The sequence below is a fragment of the Nelumbo nucifera genome, chromosome 8, assembly GCF_055504915.1.
Source record: "Nelumbo nucifera cultivar China Antique chromosome 8, China Antique-T2T, whole genome shotgun sequence".
NCBI lineage: Eukaryota > Viridiplantae > Streptophyta > Magnoliopsida > Proteales > Nelumbonaceae > Nelumbo > Nelumbo nucifera.
Window position 1 is genome coordinate 7,444,232 of NC_142656.1, and position 16,921 is coordinate 7,461,152.

The following is a 16,921-nucleotide window of genomic DNA, read 5'->3' on the forward strand; positions in this document are numbered from 1 at the left end:
TATATTTGTTCTTCTCACCGGATCCTGACATGTGGCATCGGCTAGGGGTATTCTCGACTGATGACAACTTCATAAGGGCATTCGAGTAATTCTCACCCACCGGATACTTGAGCTATCGCTTATACTCTTGTGGTGACTTTTACTTCCTTTGACCTCTCAACTAACTTGACCGTCGGAATCCTCGCCCCTGGGAACAATACCAGGGCCTCTAATGTCTTTTTACTCTTAACAGGTGGAACCCACTGTCCTCATACCTTGGATATTACTCTACTGCCCTTGCTCCAATTTGGCAACAACAGAGAGAATCTTCTTTGAAACTTCCATTATCACCTAGATACACATAACTCCATGCAAAGACTAATACAAACATTTGTACTTGTCTTTTATGTAACGAAACTGGATTTTGGAAGATAAAAGTCAAAATGCCGACATTGCACCTACTTGGAGTTTTAAATGGGAATGCAATGCAACGACAAGGTTCTAAACATTTTCTGGATCACCTGCCCATGAAAACTCTGCCCACGCCTACCCACAATACACTACCCCTTGTGAATTGGGAACATCTCCCCTTGCATAATACTATACAAAGGATGAGATGTTCTCTATGTGTGGCTCCGATAAACGTGGGCAGAGTTCTCATTGGCAGGAGATCCAGACTCTTTTGAATAACCTGAATTGATTATATATCATTTTGGTCCCATTTGTTTTTCAATAGGTGAATTATTTGAGTAAATGCATTTATTCATGTTTTTTTTTATTTCCTAGGTGAATAATATAGTGGCCATTTTAATCATAAAAATCCATTATTAAAAGGAGTATTTTCATCCCATCCAAGTGTTGTCAAATTTTCCCCCAGGCGGGAAAGTTATTTATTCACTTGAGAGATGAATATCATTTATCTGGGTAAGTGATGCCCAAGAAAATAAATTTTGCTTAGTCCCCACACAAATCTAAAAAAAAAGAACATGGGTTTCTTGGCCAATGGGATTGTGTGAATCCCAGGAAAATAAATTAATCCAAAAAAGAATGCCCCTTTGGGTAAATTATAAATAGGGAAAATTCCTGATCAGTATCTTGTACTTTGGCTCGAATGACAATTTGGTCTCCAAACTTAAAATGCGGCAAACCAGTGCCCGAACTTTCAAAATGTGACAATCTAGTACCAAAACTTTCAAAATGTGACAATCCAGTACCTGTCGTTAACCAGTCCGTTAATCAGCCGTTAAGTGACATTAGAAAAGTAAAAAATGGCCTTCAAATGACATCTAATTCTCTTTATCAACCATCCAAATGTTGACAAAAAACTAAAGGGTCCCAAATCCTAGCCTCTTCTATTCAAAAAAGTTGGTGACTGTTTAGAAGAATTTAGAATTTGGGACTGTTCATTTTATTGTCAATGTTTGGATGGTTGATAAAGAGAATTAGATGGCATTTTAGGGCATTTTTTACTTTTCAAATGTCACTTAACGGGTGATTAACGAACTGTTTAACGACAGGTATTGGATTGTCACATTTTGGGGTACTAAATTGTCATATTTTAAAGTTCGGGAACTAAATTATCACTTGAGCCAAAGTACAGGGTACTGATCAAGAAGTTTCCCTTATAAATAGGTACATTGTACTTTTAGGTAATAATACTTAAGGGCTTGAACTTTGAAGTGAGATATTTTAGTACCCTCAACTTTTAAAAATATCAACTTAAATCCAATTTGGTTAAAACTAATATTACAATAAGGGAAAAATTACCAAAATGACCATGTTTAGATTCTCTTTTGCTCATTGAACTTTTATTTTATTTTACTCTTTTTTCCATATAAAACCTTCCCTATACTTTTTTTTTTCAAGAGTACAAGCATTTGAATGGAGTGACGAAAATCTGTAAAACAAAAAATCTGAATATAGGCATTTTGATAGTTCTATTGCTTTAATTTACCCTATAATTGTACGTGTATATGAATATTTAGCATACCAACAAGATACACCACTCTACACAACGGGGTAATCCATCTTCATACCCTTAGGCTCAGTTTGAAAGTAGTGCAAATGCAAATATGTACAGTACAAATACATACAAAATAGTAGAAAATGTAAGGTTTTGCACTTTACAATTTTGTATTTGTATTTCTTCCAAACTGAGCCTTAGTTTCTCGAGCTATTCCAACTACTGCTCATTCGGAGTTAATTGATTCCTTGTTGGAGGTTAACCCAAATCCTCCTTGGAGCATTCTGGTACTCATTTTTCTTTGCAAGAATCTATTAAACCACCTTCCAAACTGTTCAGTTTTGTTATTTCCAAATCATGTAACTCAGATGTAACTAAAAGTTTATGATGAATGGATTAGCCTTAGGCGCTTAAAAAAAAAAAACTCCATACCCCTAAACCCCAAACCTTAGTAGCAGGGGGATTTGATTCTAAATATGGGCTACAAACAATTGAAAATCCCCCCAATTGAACCATCAATTGATTGGTTACAAGTTTTTCTGGTATCATGGTCAGGTTCATCAATTTAACAATTGGGTGTGTTTATTCTCAAATTAGTGAAATACTGAAATTACAACTGTTATGGTGGAAGTGGGAGAAGCGTGGCTTTTGACGCTACAAAATGAGATCGGCTTCAGTCAGTGCAAGACCCGTTTGTGTTTGGACAGTCTTTACAGTTTTGCATTGAGAATATCTCCGTAATTATGTGCTTTATTTTATGGAGAGATATTCTAAGGCTGTTCGAACGAATCCTGTTTCCTACAATTCTACAAAGCCTCCACTACACGGATAACTGTAAAACTACGTTTGATAAAAAAAACACAGAAAACCAAAAATAGGCTTACATGAGTCTATAAAGCAGCTTCCTCAGCCCCCATGGGCCCTTATGTATTAGTTTGAAGCGATGTTACTAGACACGAACCATACCCGACCCATTGACAGCATATAAACCATCTGGATCTGATACTAATAGGGCCTCATTCTTGCCCAATTCCCAAATAACGGAGGGGATGGGCTGTGGGCCGTTCTCTGTGGGGAGCCCATTCCCTCTCCCATTAACAGCTTAATTAAACCGGTTTTACGTGGATACAAGATTCAAAGACAACCATTGAGGTCTTATTTCTTTCACTCATATAGTGGAGATGGACATCTACTGTAAATTAGTCCTGAAGGCTGCGTTTAGAAACAATTCAAATGAGTGTGAATGCAAATATATAAAGTGTAGAATGGTTTATATAGATTACGAAATTAGATTAGTTTTGCATTGACATTCTTACCAAACAGATTTTTAGCTGTAATGGATACAAGCATAAATTCTAATAAAGTATATGTTTTTTTTTTTTTGTCATTTATCAATGCATAAATGCAATATTGCCGAATACAGGCAAAAGTGAAAGAAAGAGAGTGCAAATTTACCGTGAAATAGGATTTACACTCCATTTGCATTTTTTCCAAACGCAGCAGAAGTGAAAGAATGAAATTTTTTCCTTCCAAAAATATTAAAAAACAAAAAAACAAAAAAAAGAGATTCTTCTATTTCTAAACTCTTATAGAGAGCAAAGGAAGTTACAAAAAAAAATTTACAATTAAAACTACGTGACCGTGTTTAATTTAGGCAATGTAGTACATTGGATTTGGTAGTTTGAACGATCGTTTGGCCATGGCAAAACCCAACAGATCACTCCATTGATCACCGGAGCTGCCATGAATCCTATAACCTTCTGCCTCTAGCTCCATTCTCTTCTCTGACTTGTATATAATTGCAGGTTTGCCCTGATCTGACGGTCCCCTGTTACATGATTTCATTCAACATGATCATCATCATCTCAGCAATAATAAGAATTGCAGAAATTTAAATCATAAACAATGATCGTAATGTTCTAATTAAGATGATGCATGCAGTGTTTACCGTAAGATGAGCTTTTCCCAGCTGTGGTACCCGGCAACCAAAAGGTTCTTCTCAGTGGCGTCCCTTTGAGCTTCGCTCCGTCCCGTCAGCAGAATCAACGTGAACCCCAGTTGCTGGAGTTGTTTGTATAGCCTCTGACTCGGCGGTAAAGGTGGCGCTTCCGCCATATCCACCCACACGTTAAATGTCCTTTCGTCAAATTCCTGCAATCTGCAAAACCAAATCCCATGTTTATAATGATAAAGTTTAAAGACCATAGGCGATAAGAAATGAAATCGCGAATTAGAGGAAGAACATTCCATTGATTACCCGAAATCATGGAGCTCGTAGTATGGAAAGTTGGAGAGCAATGTCTCATCGATGTCGAAAATCCAGGCGTCCTTCCCGTCGCCAGATAGCTCAACGGTTTCTGCAAAAGCCAATGAGCTCTGGGCGACCACGTCGGAATCTGATGCGTAGTGATCTCCGGAAATGTATTCCTTCATGAAACTGGCGCATCTCTGAGGGATCTTCTTCCAGAACCCGACGTTATTAGTCTCGACCGACAACCTCCAGCTGTCGCAGAACAGTCCGTCATCTCTTTGGAATTTGCGGTCTCTTGAGACAAGGTCCAGACGAGCGGATTTTCGATTTTCCGGCAAAATTTTGAGGACGGATTCTGACGCAACGCCAGATGCGAGGCACCAGAAGAACAAAAGAAAGATTAGGCGGCCGGGATCCATGCCGGAAAACTCAAAAGACCTCTACGGAGCCTTCTGGTTTTCTTCCCGAACGGAATGGACCCGAACGGCCAGACAGAAGGTTTGATCTTTGATTTATTTTCAGTATTAGACTTAATACGCCTACCCATATATAAATATATCGAGATGGCTTTTTTTTCCTTGTTTCCTATTCTATCGAAAATATTGGGTTAAGTAATCCAAGTGTACACGGGATGGATTTCCTACTGACTTTTTCTATCCACTTTCTATGGAACCATACATCTCTATTATGAACTAAGAGATGTGTGGGTACAATTGGATAGCAAAAGTGAATAGAAAATCTGGATTCGATCAAGTGTTGTTCCATTTGGTTTTGAAACGATCAGCTATCATTGAAGGAAGGGTCCATATCTGATCATGATCGACTGATCGATCGTGTATCTGTAACACACACGTTGAACACTTTAGAAAACGTAGGGACTGAAATAGTATATTATCAAGGTATAAACGAATGGTGAGTTTGTATGGGCGATGGGCGACTGTTATTTGACAGGTGGTCTAAAAAGAGTTAGCCATCCATATCCATATGTTCTGTCAACCAGGAATTTGGATAGAAAATTATGGCAAAGAGAGTGAGGAAACGTCAACGAGGGTCGAGGGTTCAGCAGTGAGCAGCCCAAACTTCGGGGCAATTATAGCTCTGAAACACCAAGAATAATTCTTTCATGGCATGCACGAATCACACTTGTCATTCTCAATTGTAAGGGGAAAAGGTCTCAATCAATTCAGATACGCCACGTGGCTATCTACAATCCCACAATTTCATCACATCTCACCCTACTTGCAGAGTACCTACAAGGAAGGAGAGAGTCGGAGAGTCGGAGGGCACGGGGTGATATTGCGAACTTGTAACTCCGACGAACAAATCAGAACTGTCCGAGGTGTATAGTAAATGCGATCAAAAGGTATCTAATGAATGTAAAGTGTATGTACGTGTTGGAGAGGTACCTGACACCTGACACCTGACACCTGGAGATAGAACGAGACACCTACAAGTGAAATGCGACACGTACGTTTAAGTGATTCATATACACAAAGCACGGCCCCACATGTGTTGTGCTCGGATGCGTTTCTTCTGAGGCAGCACGTCTCGACAAATGGTGAGACCATTCAGTACGAATGGTTTGTTAATTAATTGAATGATTTTTGGGAAACCTAGCGCAAGTAAAATATGGAACTGAATAGATAGATGACCAGCAGTACCTAAATCAAAAACAGTTCAATTGCCCGGGTCAGTGATAGTTTTAAAACCCAAAGGCAATTATCAAATTTGGGAACGATTTATATATCTTATATATACAAGATTTACATAAAAGAATGGGATATTCAAGGAGGTTGTCATATATATAATGAGTTGGTGGATCGGGGTACTCGGGAGGAGATTCTACTACTGGTTTGGATATCCATAACATTACAAGAAAGAAGAAACCATGCATGTGGGAGAATCGTTTTTGTAGAAGCACCGACCGTGCACGGCAAGATAAGGATAGAATGCAACTTTTTATAAGCCATGTTGGATTTATAGTTTAGAGGCAGTGATGAGAGAGACGAAATTTGGATATTAGTCCACACTATACCCTGTGGCAGGATCAATTCACACTACATTTTAATCCATAATTTTTTTTCAACTGTTGAATAAATTGTATGAACTGGATTAGTCTATACCCATAGTAGCGTTATGTAAATGTGGTGTGGACTGTTTGATTACATGTATCTCGTATATATTTTATGAGAAATCTACACAATCGATCATAAATGTTTAATTTTTACATTTTATGTGGTAAATAAATTAAAAAAATATTAATAAATTAATGTGTAAGCAACAATTATACTTTATAAATAATTAAAAATATTATTTTAATATTTTAAATATTATTTTATTGATAAAACTAAAAAATAATATTTAAATAATGAAAAAATAGTGAAGAAGGAGAATTGTCAGACTTGTGCTAGAATTAACATTAAAAATTATTATTTTATTAATAAAATATTAAAAAATTATAAATTATTAAGATTAAATAAAATGAGATTAATTGGACCAATGTAACATTCATGCATTACACTGAAACATTCCCACAATCTTTACACACCATAGTATGGATCATCCACAAGAAAATACTATGGACAATAAATTGAGGTATAGCTCGTCCCTATCCATGCTATTTTGTATATGGGGGACCATTCACATATAGCAAAATACCATATCTTACCATGGATATGATCCATAACCACACATCTCATAACATGACTACTAAGTGTGAAGTTTTTAGTTGGATTGGATTACGGTTAAAATTAGGGTACAGGTTTCAATTTCAGACAAATTGAGGTTAGGGTTGTCCTCAACCTAGTATTAGGGATAACTGAAAGCAGTGCTTTCAAAACCGGACCAGATTGGATGGTCGGACCAGAACAAGTGGGAACCAGACCATCTTTTAGTGAAAAGCAATTGATTTGATCAGCGAACCGCTGACCCAGGTAATCGAACCGTTCAAACCATTGACCCGGACAATGGTTTTGACTATTTTTTATTTTTTTCAGAACAGTCTATTCGGTCGATCTGAATGATCAGACCATTTGACTCGAAAAACAGACCCTAAACGGTTCGTTGTCCGGTTCGATTTTGAAAACCTTGACTGAAAGTGGTCGAACGGGATGTGTTATTGAAAGTGGTCTTACTGAATGCTGTATTATTTATATTTGTACCGTACATACTGAGCCTAAACTGAAAGTGGTCGAATGGTATGTGTTATTGCTTTACCCTTTAGTGTATAAAATTTCAGCCATTAAGAATGCGTTATTTAAGCATGTATTAATCCACAAATTAAAACCATAGTGCCATTAAGGAGCTCCAAATATCGTTAATAACTTTAGTCACTAAAACTAAAAATTATTAAAATAACGAGCGACTTACTTAGACTGTTCAGCCAAATTAATTATCACCAATGGGCCCTTTAGTTGAATTTAGTTCCATTAAAGGATTTGAAGCTCCGAACTAGACCTGTTCATGGGCCGGGTAGCCCGGCCCGGCCAGGCCCGCACCCCGGCCGGGCTTGGTCATATAATTAGGCCCGCGGGCCTGATCTCGGGCTTAACATAGTAAGCCCGACTGTGTTTCGGGCCGGGTTCGGGATTTGTCAAAAAAACCCGGCCCGACTCAGTATTATATATTTTATAAAATATATAATATGTATTTTATATATTATATAAAATATATAAATAATATAATATTTATAATCTAATATATATATATATATATATATATATATATATATTTTATTCTTTTCTTTATAATTTCAATCTATCTCTCTCTTTATTCAGCTGCTTCAACATTAATAATAATAATAATAATAATATAGGCTAAATTTCGGGCCCAGGCCCAGGCTCGGGCTTCGGGCTTTTTTATGAGGGCCGGGCTCGGGCCCAAATTGTAGGCCCGATGGTCGGGCCGAGCTCGGGCTCGGGCCTTAAAAAAAATTTGTTAATACACAGTAAAAGCCCGGCCCATGAACAGGTCTACTCCGAACTCAATAATGAGGGTAATCTCCATATATACCATATCTATATGGAGTGCTTCACTTAAATACCTGGACTTCATTTTCTCTCAAATTCCTCCTCCCCAAATTGTCACAAGTTAGGCAAATAATTGAAATGGGTATATTCTCCCTTGGAATCACTATTGAAATGGGTCTGTTCTCCCATCCCATATGGGAATTGGAATTAGATGGAATGAGATTTCCAAGGGACGAGGAGGGAATGAATAGTTTCATAAATGGGGGAATGCCTTTTCACCAGCAATTGGAATCAGAATGGTCCATGCTGATTCCGGTTTCATATCCATGTTCCTATGAATCAAATGAATGCCATGATAGTTCAAACGCTTACCTATCACCAAGGGCATGTTCATTTTTTAGTAAGTCATTTACTCATGTTCTTTTGATCATAAATTTACATGAGTTAAACAATTGACCATTTTTGCCCATAATTTCATTATTTGAAGGGACAATTTTGCCCTATAATATTTTGGCAACTCCCCCTAGGTGGAAAAGTTATTTACCTATGATGTAAGTGATACCTATGGGAAAATAAATTTACCATGGGACCTATAGTTACCAATAGTGAACACTGGTAGGTCCCCCCCCCCCCCCCCCCGCACCCCCACTTAAAAATGTTTTAAATATAGGATTCAATATCGAAGAGAATGGAGTTTATACCCTAAACAAAAGTTTGGTTGAGAGAAAATAGGATGAGCAGAAAAGTGATAATAGAAATTATGAAATTATGCTTTCTTCCCTCTAAATAGAAGGGGGTCAAGGAAAAGTTTGGGAATCTAGAAACTAAGACTCTATTTGTACTTTTAATGGTACTAGTAAATGTGAATCTATTGCACACTACAATTTTTGCATTTTCGGGTATATGGGTTGACTTGACTTGTTTTTGTCACGTGACGGTCTTGAGAGAGATCATTCTCTCAAAATTTATTATTTTGCGTATACGGGCCATCCCGACCTATTTTTGTAGTGAGGGTAGGTGGATTAGTATGGGTGAGGGTGGTTAAAGATCAATATGGATGGGTCAAGTGGGTCAATATGAGTGGGTTGGGGTTAGGGTTAGGGTTAGGGTTAGGGTTAGGGTTAGGGTTAGAGTGGGTTATAACCCTTTAACTATGATTGGTGATGGATCATGGTGGGTTGATGGATTAATATGGGTGGGTTGATATTCAACCCTTACCAAATCCATCAATTTGCCACCCGTAGAACAACCTTGTTCAAAGATGTACTTACAAACTTAAAAGATACATTCATGTGTTGTGGCATCATGAGCTTGATCACTTTGACGAGATTGAATAAGATTTGAGCAATCACTTTCCAAAATAGCCTTGTGAGGATTCAAAACATAGAGAAGCTCCATTGCCTTTATCATTGTCATAACTTAGTTTGTAGTGGGGATGAGATTGTCACTTGACCAAAAGAAGTACGTAGCCAATGCCAAACCAAAATGGTCCCTAACAATCACACAAAAGCTCACTTGACCTACATCCAAAAAACTGCCGTAAATAAGCACAATTTTCAGTTGATTGGGAAGAAAGTTTCCAGTCTCGAGGGGAAATCGTATTCTTCTACTTCATCTTCTGGTAATTAAGCACATGAAATAGCGACGCTAGGAAAAGTATCAGAATTTTCAACTATAAAACCATTTCTATTTTTCCATATCATCCACAACAAATATATCTCTTATTTTCTCACACCTAAACCATTGCAATCATTCAACCACGAACTGAACCATGATGTAAATAATTAAATTTTCTGCCTTGATATTTACGAAGCTAGCAAACCAAGATGCTTGGCATGGGAATAGAAAAACAAAGCATGCATGTACCTCAGATTTGATGTTCAAATTGTAGACCAGACACGCAGAGGTATGTATCAAAATATTCCTATCTCTCCAACGTTTTCCTTAATTGCTACATCGTTCCAATAGCCCTTCCAAAGAAAAGATTTTAACTTAGGTGAGTTTGAAAAGAGTACAAATGCAAATATATACTACATACTCGCATTTGTAATCCTTCCAAACTGAGCCTTGGGTTCTATCTTTTGAGCCCAAACCTATTTCCAGTTCTTCTTCTCTAAGATTATTCCAGCAGGTTCTATTTGGGCCTGTGGTCCAACTTGATTTGCTACTAAAGACTTTGCAACACAATAAGCAAACGTGATAGAGAGGTTACCATTCTCTGTTAGTTTCCAACACAGGATCTGTCCAACTAGTTCCCAGAAGCCAAAGGGATATTGAGAATGTTTGTGTCATAAAATATCAAGAAAATTTTGTCTTATTAGCCTTTCATTCCATCCTCTTCTGTCCTCCAGGATGATATCCCTGATGAGGTTTTGGGTTCGCATCGTTTGGTTTTGGATCTTGGATTTTGAACCCTAGAATTTTTGGGAGCCATGGGTCCTCCCAAATTTTAACCTTGTCTCCAAACTTAATTGCGCAACGACATCCCTGTTCCCAAAATCTTCCTAGTTGACAGGATGCTTTGCCACCCCACGATCCTCTTGTAGATAAATTTGGGTAGAAAAACTTCTGTTTCTAAGATATTTTGCTTTAATAACCTTAGCATGTAAATTGCCCTCTCCAGGCATGTTTGCTCAACAAGGCCAAATTAAAACAATGTGAATCCGTAAACCCCAATCCCCCATTTGACTTATTCCTACTGATGACTCGGCAATTAATCCAATGAGTCTTCCTAGTTTTACTCAAATTGGGTTTAGTATATGTTGGTATGGCTGAGATAATGGCTTTTAGGAGAACTTTTTTTTTCTTGCTGAGGAGAGAAGATCATACCAGTTATTGGTTTTCATCCCCGAATAGATCTTTTTTTGACCTCCCAATCTCAATTGGAGGGCAAGATAGATGGATGGGTGTTCAACTGTGTTCATTTGAAGCATTTTTGCCATCATTTTCTCAAGTTTGGAGTGTAAATTACGACTAAAACAGATCGGATTTTGCCATATTTACCTTTTGACCGGAAGATTTTCCATAAGCATGAATTGTGACCAAAATAACCATCTCTTCTCTTGGATCAACCTTGGAGAATAGATAGTTATCATCTGCAAAAAGATATGTGAGATGAAGAGTAACAGACATGAGCATAAACAGTTATTGGTTTTCCTTTCAGCTCTTCTCCTGGCTCCATTTAGCAAGATTTTATACGCAACAATGATAACACATTCCATTACTCAAAAAATCAATCTCTCCAAACCCTAATTTGTGGAGTACTTGATTTAGAATGGCCAAATCAACATGTCATGAATAATGCATTAATTTTCTTCTTCTTTTTTTTTCCATCATGTGATAATATGTTTAATACGACGAATGTATAATACCAAAGATATCCTCAAATTTTCTAAAAAATTTATAATATTTTTTATGGTTTTTATATTTATTATTTAATCGATAACAACATAAACTGAGTAATTTGACTAATTGGAATTGGTCAAATAACTGATCGAATTGGTCGACCCATAACCACCAAAATTTTGGTTAATCGGATTTTGGGTGGAATCGGGTATCGGACTTTCCGAGCCAGTAGGGACCTCTCTCTTCTATCTAAATTCAAGTCGGTCAACTCCGCGATCCTATTAGTGACACTAATCCCCGAACATTCACTTTCAAAAGAATAAAGGAGGGAGAGCAATGTCTGTGTGCACATGTTCTGGCTCGTTTTGCTCCATCCAAATCATCTACCGTGCACTGTGTAAAAGAGTGTTAATCAACTACAATATCAGGAGGAAAAAAAAATGCAAATCTTGAACTATTAATGATACAGGAATGTAATAGATAAATATGAACAAATAATTCTCTCCTTTCTGTCTGTACAGTTTCCACTTCCAATCTGTATGGATTTATAAATATGAACAATCTTCTAAGAAGAAAGACCTCACCTGTCCTCAGATGTCGGCAGAACTCAAAGTAAACCAAAGAATAAAAGCAAAATTACAAAAAAAAAAAAAGGTGATTTTGGAGAACCCAATTACAAATAATCAATTAAAGAGAGCCCCACAAAGCAAACCAGAGACCACCATTCAATGTAAAAAGAAGTGTGAAAAAATCTGCAGGAGTAAAGAACTGATCAAAGAGAAGGAAAAACCACAAATCTCTCCCACATCAAATCAATTAATTGTTCTTTAACTCCGAAGAGAAAGAACAAACCGATTATCATTGTACCGGAAGAGTGAATTTGCAAGGGGTTTAATTAAGCTCCTGATGAAAATTCAAAATTCTAAGAGATATAGTCTTGCTGGTCGTGGCAAAGCTCTTTCCTCAACTTATGTGAAAATAGTCTGCAGGCATCCATGCTAAGGTCGATGGCAGCAGAAAGCGCGATGAAAAGAGCAGCATCGGCTGTGGATGTGACATGCTGCACACCGACCTGAACCACCGGTTTACTGACCTTCCCTTCACCCTCCACCGTGGAACCCATTATGAATCCTCTACGTGATGACCACGAGCTTGATGCAGTATCTCCCACCAGGCTAGTATCGATGCAGAATTGGCCACCCTTTCGGATACTCATGGTAGCTTCAGCAATAGAAATCCCACTATTAGTTCCAGTGTCCGTCACCAGTTCAAACTTGTAGCCGAGGCCATCGATGGGCCCTCTCTCTCGCCAGGCCTCCAGGCGCCCCCATGGCTTCCAGCTGCTGACAGAAAACCCCTGAGGGCGGAGGATGAGCCAAGCGCCGGGGTTAGAGCGCGACACTCGATCGGAGCCAGGGGAGGGGACAAATGGTGTTATCATGGATGCCGCGGCCACAGGGGAACCAGAAAGATCATAAATCATTATCATCCACCCTTTTCTCTCTCTACCTGGCCGGTCTCTGTCGCTTGCAAACGAATTCATCCATCCCCTACTCTTCATGTTTGAATCTAGTTGCAGAGACCTGAATTCTCACAATGAACAGCGAACATACGTGAGTACCACCAATATGATTTTAACCCTTTTTTAGAGAGAAATAGAGTGCAGAAAAAGAACAAATCACAGTTGCCATCAAATTGGAATAACCCCAAGAAGAAGACAATGATAGGAAGAACAATTCAACCACCATAAACAAACAAATGCACATGGGAGGGTCTTCAATATATTCCTCGAAAATAATTATAAGGTTGGTAAGCAGAGGACCACCCAAAAATAATACGAACTCTACATTTGTTTAAGTCATGGAGTTTTATTATTTTAAACGACAATTATCGGAAAAGCTCATGAAAAGTGATTAAAATTTTTCAGGAATCACACATAAAATCAAACCACTGTGGTGGTTCGTGAAGAGATCGGCTTCCCTTGCATTGGGAATATCTCCCCATGAAATAATGCACTTAAGTATGAGATATTCTAGATGCAATACTGTAAAGGCTGCTGTAATGGGCTTTGCCCTGTCGGAAGCTGAACTCGTTGGTGAAGCCACATGACATGAATCGCTTTTAATTTCTGAAACTAAAACGAGTGAGAAAAGAGCAGAAAAGAACATTCACTAATCAGTTTTGCAACTCACAAACAATCTCACGAGTTCGACTCCTGTATGCAGAAGCCAGTTTTACCAGAACAATATCACCACCAGGCACGAAGCCTCTGAAATTAATCAAATTGAATTTCGCAAGCTAGTGCTAGACTGCTGGTAATGGTGAGTGGTGACCAGCTTAATTCAAAGAAAACCAACTCACTGCATATATCTTGGACGAATAACAGAAACTCAGTGGGTTTTTAACACGTGGAGCGCTCGCTTAGACAGGAAGTTATGGTTTTTTTTGGCACTACCCGACTGACAGATTGGCAAGTTGAATGTGCAGTGCAGTGTGCCATAGGCAAGTGACGACCAGCGCATTTTAGTCACTCCTCCAGTAAAATGCTAAAATGTGCCCATGAAAAAGGGATAATTATAGAAAATACATAACTTACCGTGATCTCGAATTCCGGTCAGCGCTAAACTTGCAGCTGAAGACCGGTTGCCTTATGTTCCCCTGGATCTGGAAAACTACGGGGCTGCACTCCGGCTCGCCTCCAAACTGAAACACGAACCTTGGATCCGGTTCTGAACGAACCACAAGGTGCAACCGAGCCGATGGCTTACCGGGTTCTTTCCCCAGTTTCATCCACCCGTTCTGGTACAGAGAAGCGCGAAACTCAGAGCCTTGGAGGTTGAGGACCACGCGAACCCGGCCCAGCAACTTCTCGGAGCTGATACCACAAGTGCGACCCATGCTGCCTGTGTAGACAGAGACGTGGAGGGTGGTGGGCTTGCTGGAGAGACGTCGGAGGACGAAGGGATCGAGGTGGAACCCGGCGGCGGAGGTGGTGGTGTCTGGTGGTAAGTCGGCGGATGCGGACGATAGCGGGAGGAGGGCAGTTTGGGATGGGAAGTTCTTTAGACGGAGTTTGCAGAAGCATGGGGTGGTGGAAGGGTGTACTCCAGACCCGGCGTGCTTGCTGGCGACTGGTAGTTTTAGAGCGAGCCCCTCGACGATGACTCGAACAAACGGGCACGGATCCATGACCGTTCTTCTGATCTTTATTCCTCTTTGGCGTTGAGCAGGAAGATCAATCCAGAGAATGGATCCAAACAAGATGACCAGCTGAAGACGAAAGAGTTGTAGATTGCGAAGGGAGACGTCGAATGCGTAAGTGGAGAGCTTCGGAAAGGAAAAAACACAACTATCTTCATGGACTGGATGTCAGCTCAGCGTAGCTGTTTATTGAACTTTTATTTCGCTCTCCTCATTCTCTCTCTCTCTCTACGTCTTCATTTCTTTTTTTTTTTTCTCGATTAGTTATTTAGTTTAATAGTATCTTTTTCTTTTCCCAGCAGGGAAACTCGTACGAGGCGAGAAAAAATATTTTAATTCCAAATTCCGAGCTCTCAACTCAATTTTGGCCTTTGCCACCAAACTAAAAAAAATAAAATAAAATGAAAAAGAATTGACACATATACAATCAGCAGGGCCCGCAGAAGAATCAATTGCAGCCGTTTGATGGATAATAGCTGGCTTATGATGAGAAACAGCTTAAAAGTCAAACAGATCATACAGCACTAATCCAATAGTTGTACTACATTGTTGTTAGCCAACAGCTATGATTTCCATACAAGCAAAGTTTGAGAAGATGGCCCATTCACTGGGAAAAATCTGAGCTGCAAATGCTCAAGAGGAAATTGGCCAGGAATGATGATCATAACCGTTCATTTGTATGATCATACAAATCCAGTGGACCCTCTGGCCTCTATCATGTATCTTAGAGCTATGATTATCCAACCAGGCCTTGGTTTTGGTTTTACTGCTGAAATCAATCACACCAAATTGATGTTTTATTTATGTTAAGCCGTCCAATCGGTCTCCATGGCTGGCATTGTTGGTGGCAATTAAGTGGGAAAAAAATAAAAGAAATTCGAATAAATAAGTAAATAGAGAGTTTTAAATTTTAATTTTGAATATTTGATTGATTGAATAATTCATAGGTCAGCAGTCAGCACCCCTTTCTATCTGGTTAGGTCCCAGCAGGACCACACTAGTCTATAAACAGCTGGTTCTCGGCTGTCACCACGGTGTCACAAGATGATGTGGGGGCCAATTATCCTCTCAATCCAGAATTTTGCGGGAGTCTATCAGGTGTTGCCGTTATCATCTTTTGATGGATGATTTTTAATTTCGAGATTTTGACGGCGCTTCCACTAGCATCAGATTCAGAGCTCACAAGTGAAGTGGGGTCCAAATTTTGATGATGTGTTAATTCTCTCCAATAAGGTCCCACATTTTTACTTTACAGGTGGCCTCTCCTGTTTAACGATTCTAATTTATTGCATGAGTGATGGTATTGCACTTCCATCAACATTGAACGCATAGTATCAATGGGTTATGGGATGTTTTGGGAGGTGGGGACAGCGGCACATTCCATCAAATGTTTTCCATCTTGAGGTAACTATGGACCACGCCGCGGGTCCTACACATCCCATCAAACTTTTATGGGAATCCAATCCGACGTCTGTACATACCTCTGTACGTTCACGTAGATGTAATGTTGATGGCTGACAGTGACCGATTATGTGGCAGCGAATGAAGAAAGGTGCACCACACTATAATAGTATTTATAGGTTCGGATGAGACACCCGTGCTCTAACGTGGCTAAATTGATGATTATGTGGCAGATCAGAACGAATTCTGTTCTTGCATTAATTTCACGGTGGGTGTTGGACTGCAAATTGTTGTATTTTGAGGTTGGAATGGGATGTTTTTGGGGAGAATGACCAATCAGTCCAGATCAGAATTTTATAGCCCCAGCCACAGAGTACAGGAGAAATGCATTCTGAGCGTGAATTGATGTCAAATTCACGGGTAGGATGTGATTTATAGGGAAAAAAAGCTAATAGTAGGGGGGCTGGAATTCAGAATTCCGTACTTGTCCGATGTTTTTTTTGTAGTTCAAGAAAGAAATGATATCTCAAAGAAGAAAAAGTGAAAAGGTAAGATATTGCCACGTGGAAACGAAAACAGTAAAAAAGAAATGTCAGGGTTCCTTTGATTGGACAAAAGAATGAGCACATCGGTTCCAGGATGGGAAAGATTCTTGTTCCCTAAAGCGAAGACCCTAAAATCTCAGTGGTACAATAATAATGCTTTGTTGCGTTTTTACGGCACCAAAATTCACCTCACCAACTTTCAATCATACCTAATAATTAACCAGAGGAACTTCGATTGCAACGGAAATGGAAATTTCATCATCATCTC

At 39.0% G+C, this 16,921-nt stretch overlaps 2 protein-coding genes across 2 annotated transcripts; both read right to left on the bottom strand.

The window, feature by feature from the left end:
• Positions 1-3,295: 3,295 nt before the first annotated feature.
• LOC104592026 (acid phosphatase 1-like) lies at positions 3,296-4,723 on the bottom strand. Its single transcript, XM_010251166.2, has 3 exons — positions 4,200-4,723; positions 3,891-4,100; positions 3,296-3,770 (listed from the first exon to the last, which is right to left on the bottom strand). Exons 1-3 carry the CDS (start codon positions 4,610-4,612, stop codon positions 3,593-3,595), a joined length of 801 nt encoding a protein of 266 aa, XP_010249468.1. The 5' UTR covers positions 4,613-4,723; the 3' UTR covers positions 3,296-3,592.
• Positions 4,724-11,967: 7,244 nt separating this feature from the next.
• On the bottom strand, positions 11,968-15,007 carry LOC104592027 (uncharacterized). The gene is made up of 2 exons (XM_010251167.3): positions 14,103-15,007; positions 11,968-13,089 (listed from the first exon to the last, which is right to left on the bottom strand). The coding sequence occupies exons 1-2, from the start codon at positions 14,693-14,695 to the stop codon at positions 12,429-12,431; spliced, it is 1,254 nt and encodes a 417-aa protein (XP_010249469.1). The 5' UTR covers positions 14,696-15,007; the 3' UTR covers positions 11,968-12,428.
• Positions 15,008-16,921: the final 1,914 nt, after the last annotated feature.